The sequence below is a fragment of the Callithrix jacchus genome, chromosome 2 (assembly GCF_049354715.1).
Source record: "Callithrix jacchus isolate 240 chromosome 2, calJac240_pri, whole genome shotgun sequence".
Lineage (NCBI taxonomy): Eukaryota > Metazoa > Chordata > Mammalia > Primates > Cebidae > Callithrix > Callithrix jacchus.
Window position 1 is genome coordinate 74,825,815 of NC_133503.1, and position 20,538 is coordinate 74,846,352.

General features: G+C 41.8%; 1 protein-coding gene across 6 annotated transcripts in view; it reads left to right on the forward strand.

Annotated features, from left to right (window-relative positions):
• Positions 1 to 20,538, forward strand: part of FSTL4 (follistatin like 4) — a 430,768-nt gene that overhangs the window by 33,285 nt on the left and 376,945 nt on the right. For all 6 annotated transcript variants that reach the window (XM_054251984.2, XM_054251985.2, XM_002744592.6 and 3 more), the window contains exon 3: positions 6,090 to 6,123. In XM_054251984.2, the coding sequence (XP_054107959.1) occupies positions 6,090 to 6,123 (34 nt within the window). The remainder of the gene's footprint in view (positions 1 to 6,089; positions 6,124 to 20,538) is intronic.

The window sequence follows — 20,538 nt, forward strand, 5'->3', positions numbered from 1 at the left end:
CTTGAAGTGCTGTTTGGTACAGTGTTTGATGTATATCAATTAGGTCAAGCTTTGAAATCATAGTGTTCACTTTTCTATATCCTTACTGTTGCTTTTTTCCTCTGCTTGTTCTATCAGTTAAAGACAGAAATCTTAATTATTTCCCCACCATTATTGTGGGTCTCCTCTTTGTTCTTTGAGTGTTGGCTTTGTATATGTTTAGGCTATGCTACTAGGTATGTACAAGTTTAGAATTGCTATATATTCTTGTTGTTCCTTTTCTAACTATGAAGCATTCCTTTTTATCACTAATAAAAATTCTTGCCTACTTTATCTCTACTCATTTTTTCTTGGTTGAAGTTAATATGGTTTATCTTCTAAATCTTTACATTCAGCCTTTTTGTAAACATATATTTATGATATGTCTCCTGTAGGCAGCATATAGTTGGATATTGTTTTCTCTATTATGTCATTCCTCATGTTTTAATGGGATTATTTAACCCATTTATAGTTAAATAGGTTTAAATATAAACCTGTATTTTCTCTGTTCTATATTCCTTTTTTCTTCTGCCTTTTTTGTCTTCTTTTTGGATGAGACAGTTTTTGTTATTTCATTTCTTTGATGTTATAGCCCTAATTTTGCCATTTTTTGGACAGTGCTAGGACATTACAACACTTTAATTTCATTTGACTTCTGACCTTTTAAAAAATTATATTACTATATCTTTTAGTTCTACAAATATTTTTATCTTACACTGTGTTATTGTTGTGTTAAGAAGCCAAAATGGGGCCGGGCGTGGTGGCTCACGCCTGTAATTCCAGCACTTTGGGAGGCTGAGGCGGGTGGATCACAAGGTCAAGAGATCAAGACCATCCTGGTCAACATGGTGAAACCCCGTCTCTACTAAAAATACAAAAAATTAGCTGGGCATGGTGGTGCGTGCCTGTAATCCCAGCTACTTAGGAGGCTGAGGCAGGAGAATTGCCTGAACCCAGGAGGCGGAGGTTGCAGTGAGCCGAGATCGCGCCATTGCACTCCAGCCTGGGTAACAAGAGCGAAACTCTGTCTTGGAAAAAAAAAAAGAAAGAAGCCAAAATGTATTTTGATTTATTTATTTATTTTAACCCTTTTTGGTACTCATTATTTCTTCTAGCACAGCTATACAATCATCCAAATAATTTTTTTCCTTTCTGTTTTAAAAGATCCCTTTATAGTATTTCTCTTAGTGTTAATTTGTTGGCAATGTATTCTCTCAGTTTTTTTGTCTAAATATATCTGTATTTTACCTTTGTGTATTTTACCTTATGAATACCCATATTTTCATTAGATTCTAAGGTTTTTTTCAAATTTTAAAGATGGTGGGTACTATGTTTATTACACAGGTGAGCTGTACACCAAACTCTCAAGACATGAAGTTTGCCTATAACTAGTGTGCACATGTACACGCTTGTTTTAGGTAAACTGAACTTCAAAAGCTAAAAAAAATTTCTAAAAGGGTGGCATTTCATTGTCTTCTGGTTCCATCATTTCCTCCTGAACAGTCAGCGGTCACACTTTCTGTGGCTCCTTTGTGGGCGATGTTCTCCCCATCTCTGCCACCCACCCTTTGGCTGTTATAAAGATTTTTTATTTGTCTTTGAATATTTAAGTATTTTACTGAGTACCTAGGGATGGTTGTGTTTGTATTTATCTTCCTTGGGGCTTGTAGAGATTTCCAAACATCTGGCTTGATGTCTTTCCTTAATTTTGGAAAACTGTCAACAATTTCCTCTGTCCTTTCACTCTGAAAATTCAATTACATACTTGTGAGACCTCTTCATCATGTTATGGTGTCTTAAACTTTTTTCTGTATTTTTCATTCTTTTTCTTTTTTCCTTTCAGATCTTCTGTTTAGTTCTTTTTACTGATGTAGCTTTCACCTTACTATTCCTTTCTTCAGTTGGTTAATCTGTTGTTAAATCCATCTATTGAATCATTCAGTTATTTAATTTTCAGTTATAAAATTTTTGTTTAATTATTTTTTGTTTGTTTAATTTTATTTCAGTAGGTTTTCACAGAACAGACGGTGTTTGATTGTGATTTTTAGTGGCGATTTCTGAGATTTTGGTGCATCCATCACCCAAGCAGTGTACACTGTTCCCAATGTGTAGTCTTTTAATCAATCCCAGTTTTATAATGAAATTCAACATCTTTTCTTCTATCTTCCTAAACATATTGGCCATAGTTATTCTAAAGGTAGTGCCTAAGAATTCTAAGATCTGGATAATGCGTGGCTCTGTTTCTGTAGTCTGTTTTCTTGGAATTTAGCCATTCAATTCCATTTCCTGCTATGCCTGGTAATTTTAGATTGGATGCTGGAGATTATATATGAAAAATTGCCAAGCCTGTGGATCACTTTATTGTTTTCCAGAGAGGGTTTATTTTTCTTTGTGAGACAGATAGACCCCTGAATATCATCTTTACCTACTCAAGAGAAGGAATAATTTGAGAATATGTGGTCTTAGCAACTCATCTCCTGCATTTGCCGGGACCATTCTTTCTTGGAAAGCCTAATTTTTGTCTGTTTAGTACCATGTACTATCAAAATCTATACTTAGATTTTATTATTTTATTATTTGTTTATAATAAATCCATACTTAGATTTATTATTATTTTTTGCTTGTTTGAGGCTACTTTTTAACTCATTTCTCAGCCTTTTGCCCTTTATATGTGTAGCTCAGGCGTAATCATATTTTCAGGGGAAGCTGAAAATGTTGAGTTCACTTCTTTCTGGTTCCCTTTTCCAGGGTTTCTGACCCTCAATTTCTGGCTTCTTTGGTAGCTTTAAACTTTGATTTTTATTTCCCATCTCAGAGAGACTTCTCTAAGTTCTAGAACATCAAATTCTGTTTGGCATCTATGCAAAACTGCAAATGTCACAAAGGGGAAATGCAGCAGTGAATATGGGTCTCATCTCAATGGACTTTTCTCTCATAACTTTCTTTTAAGTTCTGGCTGCTTTTGTTGCTGTCGGATGCCTTCAAAAACTTTTTTAAATTCCACTTTTATAGTTGTTGATAGCAGAAGGATTAGTTTAATACAGGCTATTTCTCCATTGCATAAAGTAGAAGTCCATCTCATAAAATTTTCACAATGTCCCTAGGAATTAGCTATCATGACTTTATTTTTAAAGTTGGAATGCTATGTGCATAGGCATTGGAATCAGATTTTGGGATTTAAAACTCAGCTGGCCACTGACCAAAATGTGAGGCCTTGGACAAGTTTAACCTCTGCTCCCCTTTCAATCAGTCTCTGAGAAATGAAGTGGAAGAAACCTTTAAAAATCAGATAATCCCATTTTTATTTAAACTATTTTAGAGTATAATAAAAGGAAAATTTCCAAATTCATTATATGAAGTTGGTTTCATTTTAATTCCTAAATCTGATAAGAAAAATCTCAGATTGGTAGGCCAAACTCATTTATGAATGTCAATATAAAAATGTATAGACGAATAAATGTAAAACATATTTAAAATAATAACAGAATCCAGTCACATATTTTAAAAAGTATATTATGACTAAAAGAAGCTTGTTTCAGAAATACAGGGATAGTGGAATATTATGAGATCTACCACGTAAGTCATCCTATTAATAGAATGAAGGAGAAAAACCATATGATCATCCCCTTAAATGCTAGAGAAAAGTACTTGATAAAATCCAACACATTTATTTTATTTTATTTTTTATTCAACAAATATGTATTGAGCATCTGTTCTGCTACAGCACTGATGATGCAAGAGTGAAAAAGATACTGGCGCCCTCCCAACTCACATTCCACTAGAGGGAAACAGTCAATAAACAAATGAGTAAAGGAACAAGCTGTTTTTCAGCTAGGACTTACATTTATTTTTAAAACTCAATAAAATGTATATTGGCTTCATTAATATAATAAACATACCTCAGGCTAAGAGCCAACATGTCACTTAAGGGGAAATGCTAATGGTTTTCTTCTGAAAGTGAAAGCCAAGACAAGGGTGTTGTCCAATCCAACACCTAGCATGGATTGAGAATTAGTTAAAGCCATGAGACCAAGAGAAAACAACTAGAAGTATAGGAATTGGAAAGAAGAGATAAGATCATTGCTATTTGCGTGTTATATAAATATTCAAATGGAAACACCAAAAGAATCAATGGAAAAACTATTACAAACAATAAAATCTAACCAAAAAGCTGGTTATAAAATCAATATAAATGTTATTTTTGAATTGCCATCAAATATATAGACAAAACCTAGTTAGAAGAAATAATAAAAGAGAACATTCCATTTATGATAGGAAAAGACATGAAAAGAAATATTCAAAATATGCACAAGGAAAACTATAAAATACTCTCAAAAGAAGCAAAAGTAACCTTGAACAATTATTAAAAATCCCATGTTATTAGATAAGAACATGCAATATTATATAGATGTTAGCTTTCCCTAAATTAATTTATAAATTTTGTGTAATCACATCAAATTTTTCATAGTTTTTTTCTGGAGTTGATTATGAACATTTCCTGTTCCATGAATACTTGTTGTTTCCAGAAACAGAGGTGCCAGGCCTTGGAGCTGGTTGCTGAGAAACAGTTTGAGAGGAGCTGGGTTTGCTTCGTACAAAATATGCTCTGTGGCTTACGTTTCCTGAATTACACCTGTCATCTCTATGCCTCCTCTTCTGAACCCTGACCTGTTGAGTACTCCTTAGGAACCAGCATTTGGTTTGTGTGATGGGCTGTTGGCATGTGACGTGGATCTTCCATGGGTCTCCACTGGGGCTTTTTGCTCAGTAGAAAGGTAGCAGTCAGGGAATGTAATTTAGGTAAGACAACCTTCCCAGTGCCCCCTTAGTTTCATCTCTAATATTGCCTCCCTTTTCTGACCACAAGAGGATGCTAGACAAGAATGCTAAGTGTGAAAGACAATGCTATTGCCTTAAAAAGCATTGTTGCTGAATTACCTTCTTGGCTACGGTGTTGAGGAGGTGGTCCCAGTTTGGTGTTTTCTCTTCTCTTCTTTAGTTGCTAGTATGGATTTTCAGCTCATTTTTAACCTTAGACTTTTTATCCAAAACATGTCATTGATGATGCATTGGAGATATTTTTATTAGTTATGAAACTGCAATATGCATTTCTAGGCTTTACCCCGTTACTTCTCACCAAGATTTTTCCTTCTAGAGCTACCCTGAATTTTCCTACCACCCAACATTTTCCTATGCCATTCCTTCTTCCTGGTGCACCCTCCCTCCCCCATTTTTGTCTGAAAACCTGCCTATTCTTCAGTGCTATTTTCAAAGATTTTTAAAAAAAAAAACACTTTTCCTTATGTTTCACATTGTAGCTGGAATGTGAAATACTGGTTTTACAAGACAAATCATTCTTTGATTTCTCAGTAATTTGTGTTTGTTCTGTAGCCCCTATTCAACTGTGAATATCAATGTAGGGACTCTGTTTTGCCTGGGTAACTTCTGAAATACTTTGCTTATTGCCCTGCACACAGTAGGCATCAACAAAGATAGGACTGAATTAGGAAAATCCAAGGGCTTAATTTAGTCCAGTGGCATGAACTGGCTATCTAAATTGTTTATAGGATCTCACCCTTTGGTAACTATAAATTGTGCTTAATTCATCATTGGGGGATGTCAGCCACATACCCAGGAACAGTGGTGGTCTTCACCATGGCACCACAAAGCAGAACTTGCTTCCAGCCACATAATTTTAGCCTCTGTCTGCTTATGTTTTCTTCAGTGCCTAAAAGCACCTATAGTTCAGGCAGAGGGTGGGTCATCAACCTGGAAGAGGGTCTTCTTTAACACTTGGTACCAGCCCAGATTCCAAATAAGGAAGGCCCTGAGAATTAGCTGTGCTCCTTAAAAACTTTGTGATTAACAGTTTCTTTTTCTTTTTGCCTAAGCGCCCAAAGCAACAAGTTGTTTACATTTATAGATGTGCATGTTGAAAGTTGTTTAATGTCATGTTCTTAGTGGATTGTTCACCTTTTCATGAATATGTGACCAACAGGAGAAGAGTATTTGCAAGTATCTGTACATGTGAATTATTCTTCAAAAAACACAAAGTCTTTCTTTTCTTGCAGGAACCCAGAAGCTTTGAAGTCACAAGAAGAGAAGGTAGGAAAAAATGCACTCATACCCATTTTATTTTCGGAGTTGACATTTTTTAAGTAGTTTGCTGAAACTAAGATGAACTTCAGGCTGTGAGCAGCTTATTCTTTGAAATTGCATGTGGCCTTTTCTGGGTGCTGACTGCTTGGCACTTGTCTGTAGGGACTTCATGAACTGAAGGCCAGGTTTGCTTATGAAAACTATGACTTCCACCTTCAAGTACAAGAGGTGGGGTCTAGGGAACTAGCTCATTTGCAATCATGTTTTTGGTCTCTTAAACCTCATTTTTGAGTGAAGTTTGGAGTAATTATTAGTTTTACCCAAGAAAACAACAACAACAACAACGAATCACTTATGGTTTGTTCAGTATCTACGAAGAGATGCCACTGTGAAAAATATTTCTGAATAGATTTCTTACAGCTTCAGCTAAGCTGAAATAGAAATAACTAATTAATTTTCCTTTTAAAAACAATTCCATGATGTTCTGTTTCTCCTGCCAGAGTTCCTGTAGCACATTTGTTTTCTGGTCTCTGAGGTAAACATAGATGGTTGACAATTTCAGAAATCTTTTAGTGGAAATTGAAGTTCCCCTTATGCATTTTCAGTAATACCTAGTTGCTAATAAGGGATGTCTTTTTTATGATTTGTGGAATTATTGACAATTATCTCTCTCTTTTTTTTTCCTTTTTGATGGAGTCTCACTCTGTCACCCAGGCTGGAGTGCAGTGGCACGATCTCGGCTCACTGCAACCTCGGCCACCCGGGTTCAAGCAATTCTCCTGCCTAAGCCTCCCAAGTAGCTGGGATTGCAGGTGCCTGCCACTGCACCCAGCTGATTTTTGTATTTTTAGTAGAGATGGGGTTTCACCATCTTGACCAGGCTGATCTTGAACTCCTGACCACAGGTGATCCACCCACCTCAGCCCCTCAAAGTGCTGGGATCACAGGCATGAGCCACCACGCCTGGCCAACGATCATCTCTTTATTACAGGGATAGAGCAATGAAATCAGAAACGAAAATGAGTTCTTGGTCTAGAATGTGGCTTTGGTTTTAGCCTTCATTACATCCTTCTCTGTGGTACTGCCTCCAAAAAGGGAGACAATCTAAAAGCAGTTAGCAAATTCTATATTGACTCCTAAATCTAACATTGCTTTGCGTCCTGATTAGTTCTTGTGTTATGCAACACAGTGAAAGACAGAGGGTGGCTGTGTTTTTAACATGTGTTGTCAGAGCTTCCTAACAAACTTTTCACATTGTATTGAGTCCAGCTGGTAGTTTGGTGCTGTCCATGGTACTGGAACCCGAGGGTCATAGGATCTGGATAATCTGACTCTAAGATGAACTTTCTGGCTTGCATTCCCATTCGCCATTATCTTTGGTTGTGGACTGGATGTCCTCTGAACTGTAGGGCAATGTGTAAGGCAAACTGCATTGTTTGGATGTCAACACCAAATGGATGAAGATGGATGGGGCAGGGAAGGATGTTTCTTATGGAAAGTAGTGTTCACAGTGGGTACCGTGATTCTGTGAGTTGGAGAGAAATAGCCATAAGGACAGGAGAATTTGACATGAACTTTGGCTTTGAATTATATTCTGTTTATGCCAGTATCTCTGACTGTGAATATTTGGAATTGATTTGCATTATGAAATCACATATAAACTTAACCTTTTTGGAATCTCACTGTCCTTCTGTTGAAAATGTCTCTAATGAGACTGGAGTTATAGGAGAGCCATGTATTTCTATTCAAGTGCATGAAAAAGGCCTGATTGAACTTATGACTTCAAACCCCCAGAAGAGTGAGAGTCTCCAGAAGTTAAGTGAAGGTGTAGTCAGGCTGTGCTCCATTCATCTGTAACCTCTCCACCATGCTGGAAGCATCAGCCTTCATGAACAGTTGACTAGGAACATACACTCTGGGTTTGTACTAGCAAATGTTTTTTGACATCACATAAACTTTTTTCTTCCTATTGTGCAGTGATGTCTTTCTTTCTTTTTTCTCTCAAAGTTGAATATTTGAGAGTTCCTAAAATAGCCCCGTGCTGTAAAGTCAATGCTTACAACCTGGCAGGAAGAAAGGGAGAGTGGGATCTTGTAGGTTGGTTCTAAGTATTTTTAGGTCTGGGAATTCACTGATTCACTGACTTGGGTTGTTGGGTTGTTAATCTTCTCCAGAACAGTGTACAAGTTTAGAAATAATAGAAGCATTGTGGATATTTCAGTAAATTATTTTTCTTTCAAAGAAAAGTAAGATATTATGTAGCAATGAACACCTGGGTTGGTTCCAAGCTTGCTAGATGCAGGAGAGTCTAGAAAGTCTTCAGGTCTAGAGAGGAAGTTCCCAATCACAGAACCTGAGTAGGTTTCCTGTTTGGCTTTGTCTTACTTCAATACTGTACCTGACTCAGGAGCATCTACTCCATTAAAGGTTTAGGGCCGCAGTTGGCTAACCAACTGCAACTTTGCACAGTGACTTTTGGAAACTCTAGACTAAGTATGTGTGATGAGAAGTGAGAGGGGCTAATGTTACCAGTGGAAATAGAGTCCAGGCCAAATCATAGTGGGAACTGGGGACAGTTGGGGGAAAGTGAATGCACTGTGTTCCTTATACCTGTCCTCTGCCCTGTTTCCCCCTCCTCCCCTCCAGCCACAGATGCCGTGCTGCCTAGTTTTCCTGCCTCCTGCCTCACTCACACTGTTCCTGCATGCCTTGTCCCTAATCCTTGTCAAATCCACCTCCCCTTCATCCCTTCCAACTCTCTTTCTTGAAGTGTTCAGCTTACACTATCTAATTGGAGAGGTAAGGGCTCCTATCAGGTTGTGAATTTCCTAAGAGTAGAGACTCTCCCTCCTCCTACCTCCCCAAATTCCTCACAGCCCTAGCCCAGGACCAGTAGTTAATCAACAATTCTTTCTTAAATTAAGTGAAAGCTGTACATTTGCTTTGTGTGTGTTGTCTTTTCATTCTGGCCTTTCCTAGTAATATACAAGTTAGGCACTGGCCCTCCGGTTCTAGAAAGTCACTTTTAAAGAAATATTCCATGGCTATCATTAGATATTCCTGGCTGATGCATTGATGAAAATTAAAATAAGCTTAGTATTATGGGTTGAATTGCATTCCCCAAAAAGACATGTCAAAGTCCTAACCCAGAACCTGTGAATGGGACCTTATTTGGAAATAGGGTTTTGACAGATGTAAAGATGAAGTCATGCTGGATTAGGATGGGCACTAATCCAATAGTGAGGTCCTTATAAGAAAAGGGAGAATTGGGCACAGACACACAAGGAGAGCATCATGTAATGATGGAAGCAGAGAATTGCTGGCAGCCACCTCAAGCTGGCAAGATGCAAGGAACCCTCCATCTCTAGAACCTTTAGAGAGAGCATGGCCCTGCCTGCTCCTTGATTTTGTACTTTCAGCCTCCTGAACTGGAAGAAAATCCATTTCTCTAGTTTTAAGCCACTTAGTTTCTAGAACTTTATTATGGTGGCCCTAGGACAGAAAGACACTTAGAAAATGCTGGACTCAGTAAACTAGTTTTCATTATTGTTGTTGATGATGATATTTTGACTGAAGAATCTCTCAGAATTTTGTATAGGCAAAATATCACTCTCAACAGGGAATGTAATATGCAGCATTTTCCAAAGTTGGTTCCCCATGGGATTCAACAAAATTAATTTGTGTTGTTTTTGACCATCTCAGGGCAGGCATTCCTTGCAGTGCCTTTTACAAACCCTGCCCTAGAGAGTCCAGGAAGAGGGAGAGCTTCCTTAGAGTGCCCAGGCACCAGAATGTGCTCCATGGACTGTGCATGTGCAGAATAGTGTGGCAGCAATAATGATAATATCTTCTTGGTTGTTCTGATGTTTTCAGAGGATGTTCACATTCTTTATCTTCCTTTTCCATGAGTAACCCATGACAGAGCAGATAGCACTGTACACATGAGACTCTTTCCTTCCTTTTCATTTAATTTTTAGTATGGATGAGGGATGCTTCTGGGCCAGTGCCTCTCTGATGTCCTGAACCTCTCTTTAATGGGTGGTGGTTGCTTAAGTGACTTGACCTTGCTTCATCATATCCAAGAGTGTCTGTACATTATGTTGGCTGCCAAGCCCAGAGAGCTGAGAGGGACTTCCTGGGGATGCTTATTTGTGGGACTTGAAGGTAGACACCATAGCAAGGATTGTGGCAGGACTATGAGACTCATAGGGTGTCCTCTGGGAAGGTCATGTGCCTCCCCCAGGGAGATGAAGCCATTCGTCCTTCAGGGAAGTCCTGTATGACCCTGGCTATTCATGCCTGAGACCTGTCTATGTGAGCTGCATGGGAAGGAGTGATGGCTGCATCCCTCTGTGCTTTCCAATGCCGATATTTTCATAACTCCCTTCAGACACCTAAAATTTAATTTCACCTCTTTCTGAAGCTTCAGCAAAAGGTGCCAACCTTATCTCTCTAAGACACTCCCATGTCCACTGTGAGGGCCAGTGCTGATTGTGACTGCCAAAATTCATCTACTCAAACCAGTACTTTTCTCTGACTGATCCCATCATGTTGAATTACAGCCATGAGAGAACACTTGAGTAAGCTGAGAAAATAGCTGGGATAATTCAGCCCTTGTTAGCCATCTCTGAGGAGCATAGGGCAATCTGTAAGCTACTCCAGATGTCTGTGATTGTGCTGTGATTAGGGGCTGCGAGTTTGGGGATGGGCACTAATGTCATGTTGCATCGCCCACCCTCCCAAGGCTGGCTTCCACACATGTTCCAGCCCCATCCAGCCTGGCCTGGCTTCCAGCCAGGCTCTGAGGGAGTCCAGGAGAGGAGGGACATTACTCTCTTCAGGGAAAGGGAGAAAAGGGGGTTACCATCACATGCACATTCAGGGTGGCTCTGGCTGCTTTGCAGTGCAGATCTCCTAAGCTAACATGACCTGCCAGTCCAGAGTGTGAAACTAGAGCCTCATTTTTTGAAAAGCCATGGAATTGGTCCCTAATTGGCAGCTGCCTCCAATAGCCCCTTTATAGTTCTCTGCATCTGGGTGAACTTCAGCTATCAAGAACTACATTCTGTTTACCATTAATTTTGATTTTGTTTAGCAGATGTTTCTGGATCTCTCAGTTGCCTGCATAATCTATCTTGGTGTAATGTGAAGTGGCTGACTGTCTTCAATGAAACAGATTAATTAACTCCTAGGTTATTTTGAGGTTACTTCTTTAATAGCTGCAGATGTAGGGAATTTAAAAGGAAGCCATCCAGATTTGACAGTGCCTGGAGCAGTGGGTCTTTTTCAATCCAAGACTGCCATCTGGGGAAAGAGATGGCTTTTCTTTCCCCCATTCCACCCTCTCTCACATACAGTGGGGCACTGCATGTTCTTCTACAGTCACTGGGCTCAAAGCAGTTGAGAGTGACATCTATCTTCTGACTCCTTACAGAAATTGGCTCTTTCTGGATCATATTGCCTTTTTTAAGCTGCTGGGAAACTATATTGTGCCTAGTTGCCCAAAGTTGAATAGGAAGTGCATGGCGCCCCTAGCTGAGGTGTTCTGCTTAAGTTCAGTGATCTGGTGCCCAGTTTTAATCGTGATCAGTTGGTAGGCAGCTTACTCACAGTGTGACTTCAGATGAGTTACTCAACCCTACCTGAAACAGGATGGGGATAAAAATAGTACAAACCATCAGTTCTAATTCTGAGTTGTAGAAACCCAACTTGTACTGACTGAAGTCTGAAAGGCTTATGACACTGCAGAATCTAAGGGTGGATCTGGCTTCACAACAGCTGATACAGGGATTCTCACACTCTTTCTGTCCTTCCTTCTCCTGGCATGTTGGCCTCTTCCAGGTAGCCTTGCAGGATGGCTATAAGCAGCTGCAGCTCAGAGTCCTGCCTGCTCACTGTCTCAGAGGGCAAAACTTTTCCATCAGAATGACACTGGAAAAATCCCCTCAGGGTTTGCAAAATCATCTTCATCCAGACCACAGGCAATGGTTTGGTCCTCAAAGGAAGTATCTGGGCAGGCATGCGGTTGGTGCCCACAGAGCCGCGTGGACATAATAGGAGGGGCGACTGTGTGTGCAGAACCCTTGGCACAGGACGGGCAATGTCCACAGTGCTCAGTGTGTGGGTAATTTTTACTAGAGCTCTTAAAGACCTGGCCATAGACAGAGAGGCCTTTCTCAGCTTACCAAGCTCATTCTTCTGTCTCCAAGAAGCATACCTGAAACCCTGGATATTGTAGCCTATCCACTTTTCCATGAAGAATTATCTTAAACTTAGCCTATTCCTATCCCTTTTCTGTCAGAGTCTTTCTTTAACTTTCTGCTCTAATTCTCTCATTCTACAATCAGAAGAATTAAGCCTTTAAGATGGTGCCTTTAAGAACTTAAAGACAAACATAGAACGTCTCTCCCAAGATCAGGGGCTTTCTGAGCACTGGGGTCAGAAATCATCCTTAAACATCACAGATATAAACTGTTTCTATTGACTTTCGATTACTGAATTATAACACAGTCTTTCCCAAGGACCAGCACAGATGAGGGCCCTTCCTGAGGACCAAGCATGGCATTAGACAGAGGACTCTCAAGCTGTAGATAACTCTAAGGTTCTGTTCCTCAGGATTCTCCAAGGGAATTCTAGTGCCTGGAACTGGAAACGTGAGCCTGGACTAAGACAGTGCAGATGAGTGGGGTTCTTGCTCCTGCCCCTGCACATGATCTCCCTGATCACAGGCCTTCCAGGCCCTGGGTAAGTGGCTGTTCCATCCCATCCCCTGGCTGAGCTCAGGTCTCTTCAGTGAATGGAGGCAGCAGGACCTTTGGTGGATAGCTCAGGGCTCCTGATGGATCTTCCAGTGATGCTGTCTCAACTGGAGGTGTGTGAATCCTCCCCAAGAGCCACAGTGCCACTCACCTGGTATGTGTAGCCTCAGCTCTGGGACAGCTCTCATGCTTCTGTGCAGGCACAAGTTTTGGAAAAGCATGGGTCAGATCTCTTCCTCCCAGGGTTCCCTTTCCCTGATACAGAGTGGGACTGAAAAAATATTAGATGCCTGGCATATCCCAGGGCTGACTTGGCTCTGTGTCATCTCTCCATTTCTCACAAAAGTCAGATCGCAGGTGCAGATCACAGCCCCACCCAGGAGGCTCACACTCATCTCTGAGATCCCAGCAGAAGTTAAGGTTGACATTTGTCATCTTTGTTCCTCGCCTGGTCCCCAAGCCAGAGCCGTTTCTTTGCTTTTCAGGAACCCTTGAAATTATGTTTTCCATATAAACACTGAAGCCCTTTTCAAACCTCATTAAGCTATTTGCCCCAGTGTATTAATGTGCCGTGTGCCATGTCCAAGTTGTTTGACTGTGACCCCATAGTTCCAGGACACCTGGTCCTGTCTGCTGTTCTTGTTCTTCCCTGCAATCCCTGGGAATGCTCACTTTCCTTAACCACCATCCTTGGAGAGTTGCTCTTCACTTTCTAACAACTTGTGGGTCCTTCTGCTAGAAGGAGCTTAAAATGTGTTCATGCACATGAGCTAAACCTCTCTGGTTATGATAGGCAAGCTATAGGGCCTTGGTCAGTGTAGGCAGGAGAATGAACCCTGTGTAGTCACTTGTGCTTGCCTGGGGTTCTCCTTGGAGGTGGCATTGCAATATTTGGGCATAGTTTGCTATCTGTAATCTGTCACATTGTCGAAGAGGTCATGACCCCTAATGAGTATGAACCACTGCAAATTCCTAAGGACCAAGAGACAGAATGGTGTCAGCCTGAGGCATGCTGATCCTGCCCCTCAAGGACCAATGGAGAGAGATGATGGCGCTCCCTGTGTGCCTGCTGAGGTCCTCACCCCACCCAGGAGGCTCACCCTCATCTCTGAGATCCCAGCAAAAGTTAAGGTTGACATCTGTCATCTTCGTTCCTCGCCTGGTCCCCAAGCCAGAGGCGTTTCTTTGCTTTTCAGGAACCCTTGAAATTATCTTCTCCATATAAACACTGAAGCCCTTTTCAAACCTCATTAAGCTATTTGCCCCAGCATATTAATGTGCCATCCACAAGCCTCTGGGGTTAATTATCTGTGACTTAAAAATCATTTGTTTCTGTCTGTTTTGTCTCATTGCTGCTTGGCAATCTTTCTTTATTAGGAAACAAGGTACAGAATGCAACTGACCATTATGTTGTAATTCTTTTCATCAAAATGAGTTCATCTTTTAAACCTCCCTGCCTTTTTGTTATTTTCAGATTGTGTTGTATTTCTTAACAAATCTTTAATCACTCTGCTTCAACAGGAGCAGAGCCAGGACTGGAAATAATCTGTAAGGGGAGGTCTCTCCTCTAAATTAGCAAGATCTCCTAACACTCTCTCTCCTGAATGGCCTCACTCACTCTGCATTTGGCCCATTTCTCTCCTGTGGCTGTGATGAGGGCTTCCGAGGTGCACAAGTTGGGCTTGGTGAATGAGCCATGGTGTCCCTGGAGGGCCCTGACAGATCAGGCAACCAGGGATGGAAAATCTCATGCATTCTAACCCAGCCACGGATCTCTACATGTTCTTATTTGGTCTATACTTCTTGTCCAAGGCTGCCGTTGGATTCCGAGAAATGCTTCAGGGCTTGCATTAACAACAAACAAACCTTTTCACAAAATGTTGAATTTTACATGAGGGAAGATGAGCTTGCTTTGAGCTCCCTGAGAAGTCAGGGAGTGTGTGCCCCAGAAATAAGCAGGTCGGATGGGCACTGGCTCCATGGGACGTAGACAGTGACCCACAGCCTTCTGGGATAAGGGTGCAGCCAACAGTGGGGAGGCCTGGGCCGGAGACTGAGCGCAGCCAGTGCAGTTGGATGGTGCAGAGCTGGTTCTCCCATGTACTGCAAGCCAACGACTGCCTCTGCCCTGTTCTCTAGAGCTATAGGTTCTTAGCTCCATTCTCTGCCCCTCTCACCCCGTGAGTGCCTCAAAAACATCCGGGACCCTAGTTTGACAACTACTACTTGAAATGGAGAAACGACTCCTGTGGAAAGGTGAATATAATTCTCAGGGTTTATTAAGGTTTTGCTGGTTACTTACAGAAGTTTCCTTGGGCTGACTGGAGTTTGGTGTGCAGAGATGACCAGACATAGTCCCTTCCCTTATACATCAGTCAGTTGAGAAGATGCCCAAATGTCCTGCACACAGACATCCACCAGGTGTGCATGTACCATGGCCTGTCATCTCTCAGGTGGGTCTGCAACACAGCAAGAGCATTTGTTCAGTGTGATCGATGTTGGAATCTGGGAGAACAATTCTGAATGTTCTGGTAAAGGTGAAGTTTCAGGATTTTTTCTCCAAAGCATGGTTGTCTCAGCAGAGTGTCCCCTTTGATTTTTAAAGGCACACTGCACCAGTGGCAACGGTTTTGTTGCAAATAACAAACCCCAAGCCAACTAGCTCAAACAAAAAGAGGACTTGTGGCTTATGTAACTTGATAGTCCAGCGAGGGTGGAAAGTGAGGTGTGCTGGTCTTAGATATACTTGATATGGGGTGTAAGGACCTAGCTTCTCCCACCATTTTGCCTCTCTGGGGGCTCCCTTCATGGTGAGTGCCAGACTCCCTTCCTTACAACTCCAGGTCCAGTAGAAGACAGATGGCCTCTAGTCCAGTGTATCCCACAAATGTGCTAAAGCTCACTAGGATTGGACAGGCTCAGGTCATGTGATTCATGTGCTTAATTAATGCTGTGTGCTGCTGGGTTTCCTGACAGTCACTAGCCATGTCCCTGGTCAGGATATCATGAAGTGAGAGTGGGAGGAAGGTTGATCCCCAAATAGCAGTTGGGTCTGAATAAGGGACACAGATGCAAGAAGGGAAAAGGAAACTCCCCAAGCATATTAACATCTACTTAATGATTTAACATCAGGTGTCTATCACACCCTCTACCCACAAAGATTGAGCAAACATTCACCTAGAATTTCAGAGGGAGGGTGCTCTCTTCTGTTTTCAGAAGGAATCCAAGGCTAAGAGATTAAGCAGTTGACCCAAAGTCACAGGAACTTCTAACAGTGTGAGTTTGGACTCAGGTCAGTGCCCTGACACATAAAGGGCACTTTTTGTTTGTTTCAGATCACAGCTGCCTCCAGTGAATGGGTTCTTTCACTTTGGTTTTTTGCCCTGTCCCTAGGGTAGGTGCAGGAGATACCTGGGGAGGTACACCAAGTGTTCACTAGCTGAAACTATGAGAGGGGTTTTACCCCAAACATAAGTAACATCCTTTCTTTAGCCCTTTGGCCAAAGTGCATAAGGATGAAAAGCAAATGAGCATCAAATGTTGAAATCACCCAAATTAGAGAAAAAAGTGAATGAGCAAGCTTCTCCCCTGGCAGTGGCTTCAGTCCTTTCCTCGATGATGTTTGTTAGAAGCTTTTATTTTCCATTTTTCATAAGAGATTGCCTTCTTTCTTGGGAAGGGGTTGATGGAGGCTTGCTGGGCTGGCTGCTTCTAAATGGGCATGGGATAGCAGACAGGAACACAGGGTGGGGGATGGACCTCACCTGTAACCAGGGCTGCTGTTCAGGAGACACTTTTTGCAACCTTCACCTCTCGGGTTCAATAGATTCTCTTGCCTGAGCTTCCCGAGTAAATGGGATTATAAGCACGCACTACCACGCCCACCTAATTTTTGTATTTTTTGGTAGAGATAGGGTTTCACCAAGTTGGTCAGGCTGGTCTCAAACTCCTGACCTCTGGTGATCCACCTGTTTCAGCTTCCCAAAGTGCTGGGATTACAGACATGAGCCACCATGCCCCACCAGGAGCCACTTTTTAATAAGTAATTTCCTGTGCGTCCACATATTTGAGACAATTTAGAGGCAAAAGGTTTACTCACTCCTTTAATATAAATTCTGTAGATTGAAAATAGAAACATTTTCACATTCAGCCCTTAGTTAATCTTCATAAACCACCTCTGAGATAGGCACTGCAACCTTATTTTGCAAATTTAAAAAATGAGGACATTTTGCACTCTGTAGGAAATGGATCAGAGAATTAAAATGGGATTCATTGAGGTCATTCAGGAAGATACATTCTATGGGAATCTGACAATGTTTGTATAATTCTGGTTGAAATGTTCGTATTGAAAAAATGTGTATTCATTGTTCCATAGTCAGCATGTCTGCAGAGTCAGAGGTCCTGGGACCTCCCGCTGCCTCCCATCTCGGGGGAGCTGTATCTTGCTGCCACTATCAAAAGAGAGTGGAGAACTCCAAGTTCAGAAAGAAAGAGGCCTGTAAAAAAATCCACAGGTCTGGGGAATGAGCTGCAGAGGGTAAAAACACATTTCAATCTGTAGCTTTACTAATTTTAGCGGTTATTTGCTCTCCCTTTTTGCTGGAAGCAACATTCTCATCCAGCTGCTTGGCTGCTTCATTTGAATTTTTATCATTTGTGTTAGCCTCTGCATATTTGGACACAAAATGGGAGTCCCGTGGCTCAGAGGGGACGTTGATTTGATAGGGTCAGATCTAATCTCCTGCTCAGAAACTGCAGCTGAAAATAAAATGAGTTCAGATTTTGGTTTTGTATATGTGTTTATTTTTTAAAGACAGTAGGCCTGTAAAGCTGTGCTGGCATATTACCTTTTTCCCCTTTATACAGAATTTAAAATAATACCTTACATTCAAATAGTGTCACCGGCATATCTTTTGCTCTCAAAGAGCTTTCCCATTTGTCCTTTCATTTAATATGTTCAAGAAGGCCTGTATGTTAGGAAGAGTGAAGATATTGTTATTGGTATCTGACAGAGGAGGAGACTGCTCAGGGGACTTGCCCTGGGTCACACAGCTAATTGAGCCAGACTTGGAGATTGTGGCGGCCAGTTCTGTATTCCTCTCCCCAGGCTTCCTCCGTAAATAGGAGTTTATGGCAGAAGTTTTCAAAAACCCAATGGGAAAACACAGAATTTTCAGTCCTGTTTTGGTTCTTTTAAAAATAAATTATTGTAAAGATGATTTCTCTCCTCTGTCAATGTAATGATCCCATACCTGGGGGATTCAAAATACTCAAAATGTGTTTGGAGGAAATGGTAAAAGTTAATCATTTTCACAGTACCTGTCTATGGTGAGGTTTAATTATCACTTGACATATTTCATGGTTTAAAATGATGACAGTTTAAAATAGAGCCAGAGAGAGCCAGAAAAATCCATTCATTATCATGTGTCAGGTGCTACATTGGAGTAACCCCCAAATACAGATGGTCCCTAGATGGATGATTCTGCAGCATTTTCTGATAGCTACAGATGTCCCTGGAACTGAAACACAGACTGAGAATACCATTCTGACCCTGCCGTCATCACACAGAGGGCTCGGGTGAATCTAGCCGTGCAGTTTGATTCTCATCCCACATTGCAGATGCTAAACTCCTCCATGCTCTCTCCAATCCAAACCTCTTACTGGTCTTCTGCAGAATTTCTAATGAACAATATAATTCATTGCGAGTGTGCTTTGAATGAATGAATGAAAGCTATTTAAACTACAAGGTGACAGATATTTCCTCGTGCCTCTTAGGAAATTGCCTGCTTTTCCAAGAAGACAAGGTTGAAAAGCAGCTTCTTGTTGTTGTTGAATAAGCTCAGCACTGTCTGTCTGTTTAGGAAAAATTAAATAACGGTTTCTTGCCCATGAGAATTCTGGAAGTGGAGCTGTTCAGAGCTGACCCGTCTGTCCACATTTCAAATTTCACTTTGGAGAGTCCAGGGAGAGGGAGCAGATGAAGCCATTTCAGAAATGTAAATGCTGTTTGACATCTATTAGCTCAATGCTCATCCATTGCTGACAGCAGGATCCATTAGGACGCGAGTGTCATGGATCAGAGACATTTGGAATATAGCGAGAAACATAACTACCGGCAGCAGAGGCCGACTCTGGTCCAGGTACCCGCCCTCCCCCATCTCCCCAGCCTGTCTTTCTGGATTTTTAAAAGGTCAGCTCCATAGCCGGTCTTCATGACTGCACTCCTTCCACCAAGCAGCCTGCGTAACACTAGGCATGGCGGTGACCGTTCCCTCCTTGCAAGGTCGGACTTGCTTCTCGTCTCTGCCATTCGTGGAATCATCCAACTCCAGATCAAAGTTCCCACAGGGTCACCCCTTATTTGTACAGGTGAGGTAGGCTTGATCAGGTACAGGGACGTGTCTGAAGTCCCATGGCTAGTGAGTAGCAGAGGAGGGATTTGGGCTCTGAGCTAGTTAGTGCTCTTAGTTCTCAAGGCTCTCTGGGTTATTTTGCTTCCTTTCCTTGCTTCCCACCATTGAGTCTAGATTCTCCATTCTCTGTAGGGTGGCACTGTGTCCCCATATCCCAGAGACTTACCCACCATATCCTACTGATGGGGGTTCTGGCTAAATGAGTTTTCAAGTTCTGTGTTTTAACTTTAGTTTAAATTATTTCTAAATGTTTTGTTTTCCTGCCTTAAGGGAAAGGAGACTATATGGGAGGGGCACATGATGACAACTGTGGTTATTAAAGCCTCCACCATATGCCATATGCTTTGCTGAGTTAACTTATTTTAACACTCACAGTAGTCCAATGTGGCCATATAGTGTGATATTCTGTTTTAGAAATGAAAAGACACAGCTTTGAAAGGATTAGTGATTTGGTTTGCTGAGTGTTTTAGTTAGTTGATGACTTATTTATTGACCTTACTGTAACTAACTACTCAGTCCTTTGTGGTCGGATGTCCCTGTGTCTCGCTACTGTAGTATTGCTAGGACCCTTGTCCTGAGGACTCACAGCTCTATGGCAAGTTGGCAAGGTCACTTCTAAATGGACAGTCCTTGAAAAGCTTAGGAAGAGCAGGCACATCCATAGCTGTGCCTGATGGGAGGGGAACAGTGTGGAGGACAGAGGGAAACAGGAAAAATAAACTTCTGAGACAAGACACTGAGAAGCTGCTGCCACACCTCGGGAAAGAGGTGAAGACACTGGTCCAGGCTGTTTGTCTTGGAAAAGCCCAGGCTTCCTCCTTCTTGATACAGACTGTGGGTTCCAGGCACCCACTGGATTCACCCACTCTCCCACACCTCCTGGAGGTCAGAAGGAGAGTTCATGTTTTGTAGGCCCCAAGACCTGATGGCAGAGACTAAGTAGCCACTACGTTTGGAGCACAGGGAATGGAAGGACCAGGAGACTTTACCCATAGGTTCCCTTGCCCTGAACCCTACAGCTGAGAATTCTGTGGCTCTTCTACCATGTGTAAGTGTCCAGAAAAGACTTTTGCACACATATATCTCTCCTATCTTCTGCTAATACCTAGAATAGACCCACTGTTCGGGCTTCATCCCCTGTTTTCTTATGAAGACCCAAAGGCATGTTGGGTCCCGAAGGAATGGCAGAACTTTCATTGAGCCACATCATCTCCTACCTGAAAACTCACCAAGCCTGTCTGCCTCTTCAT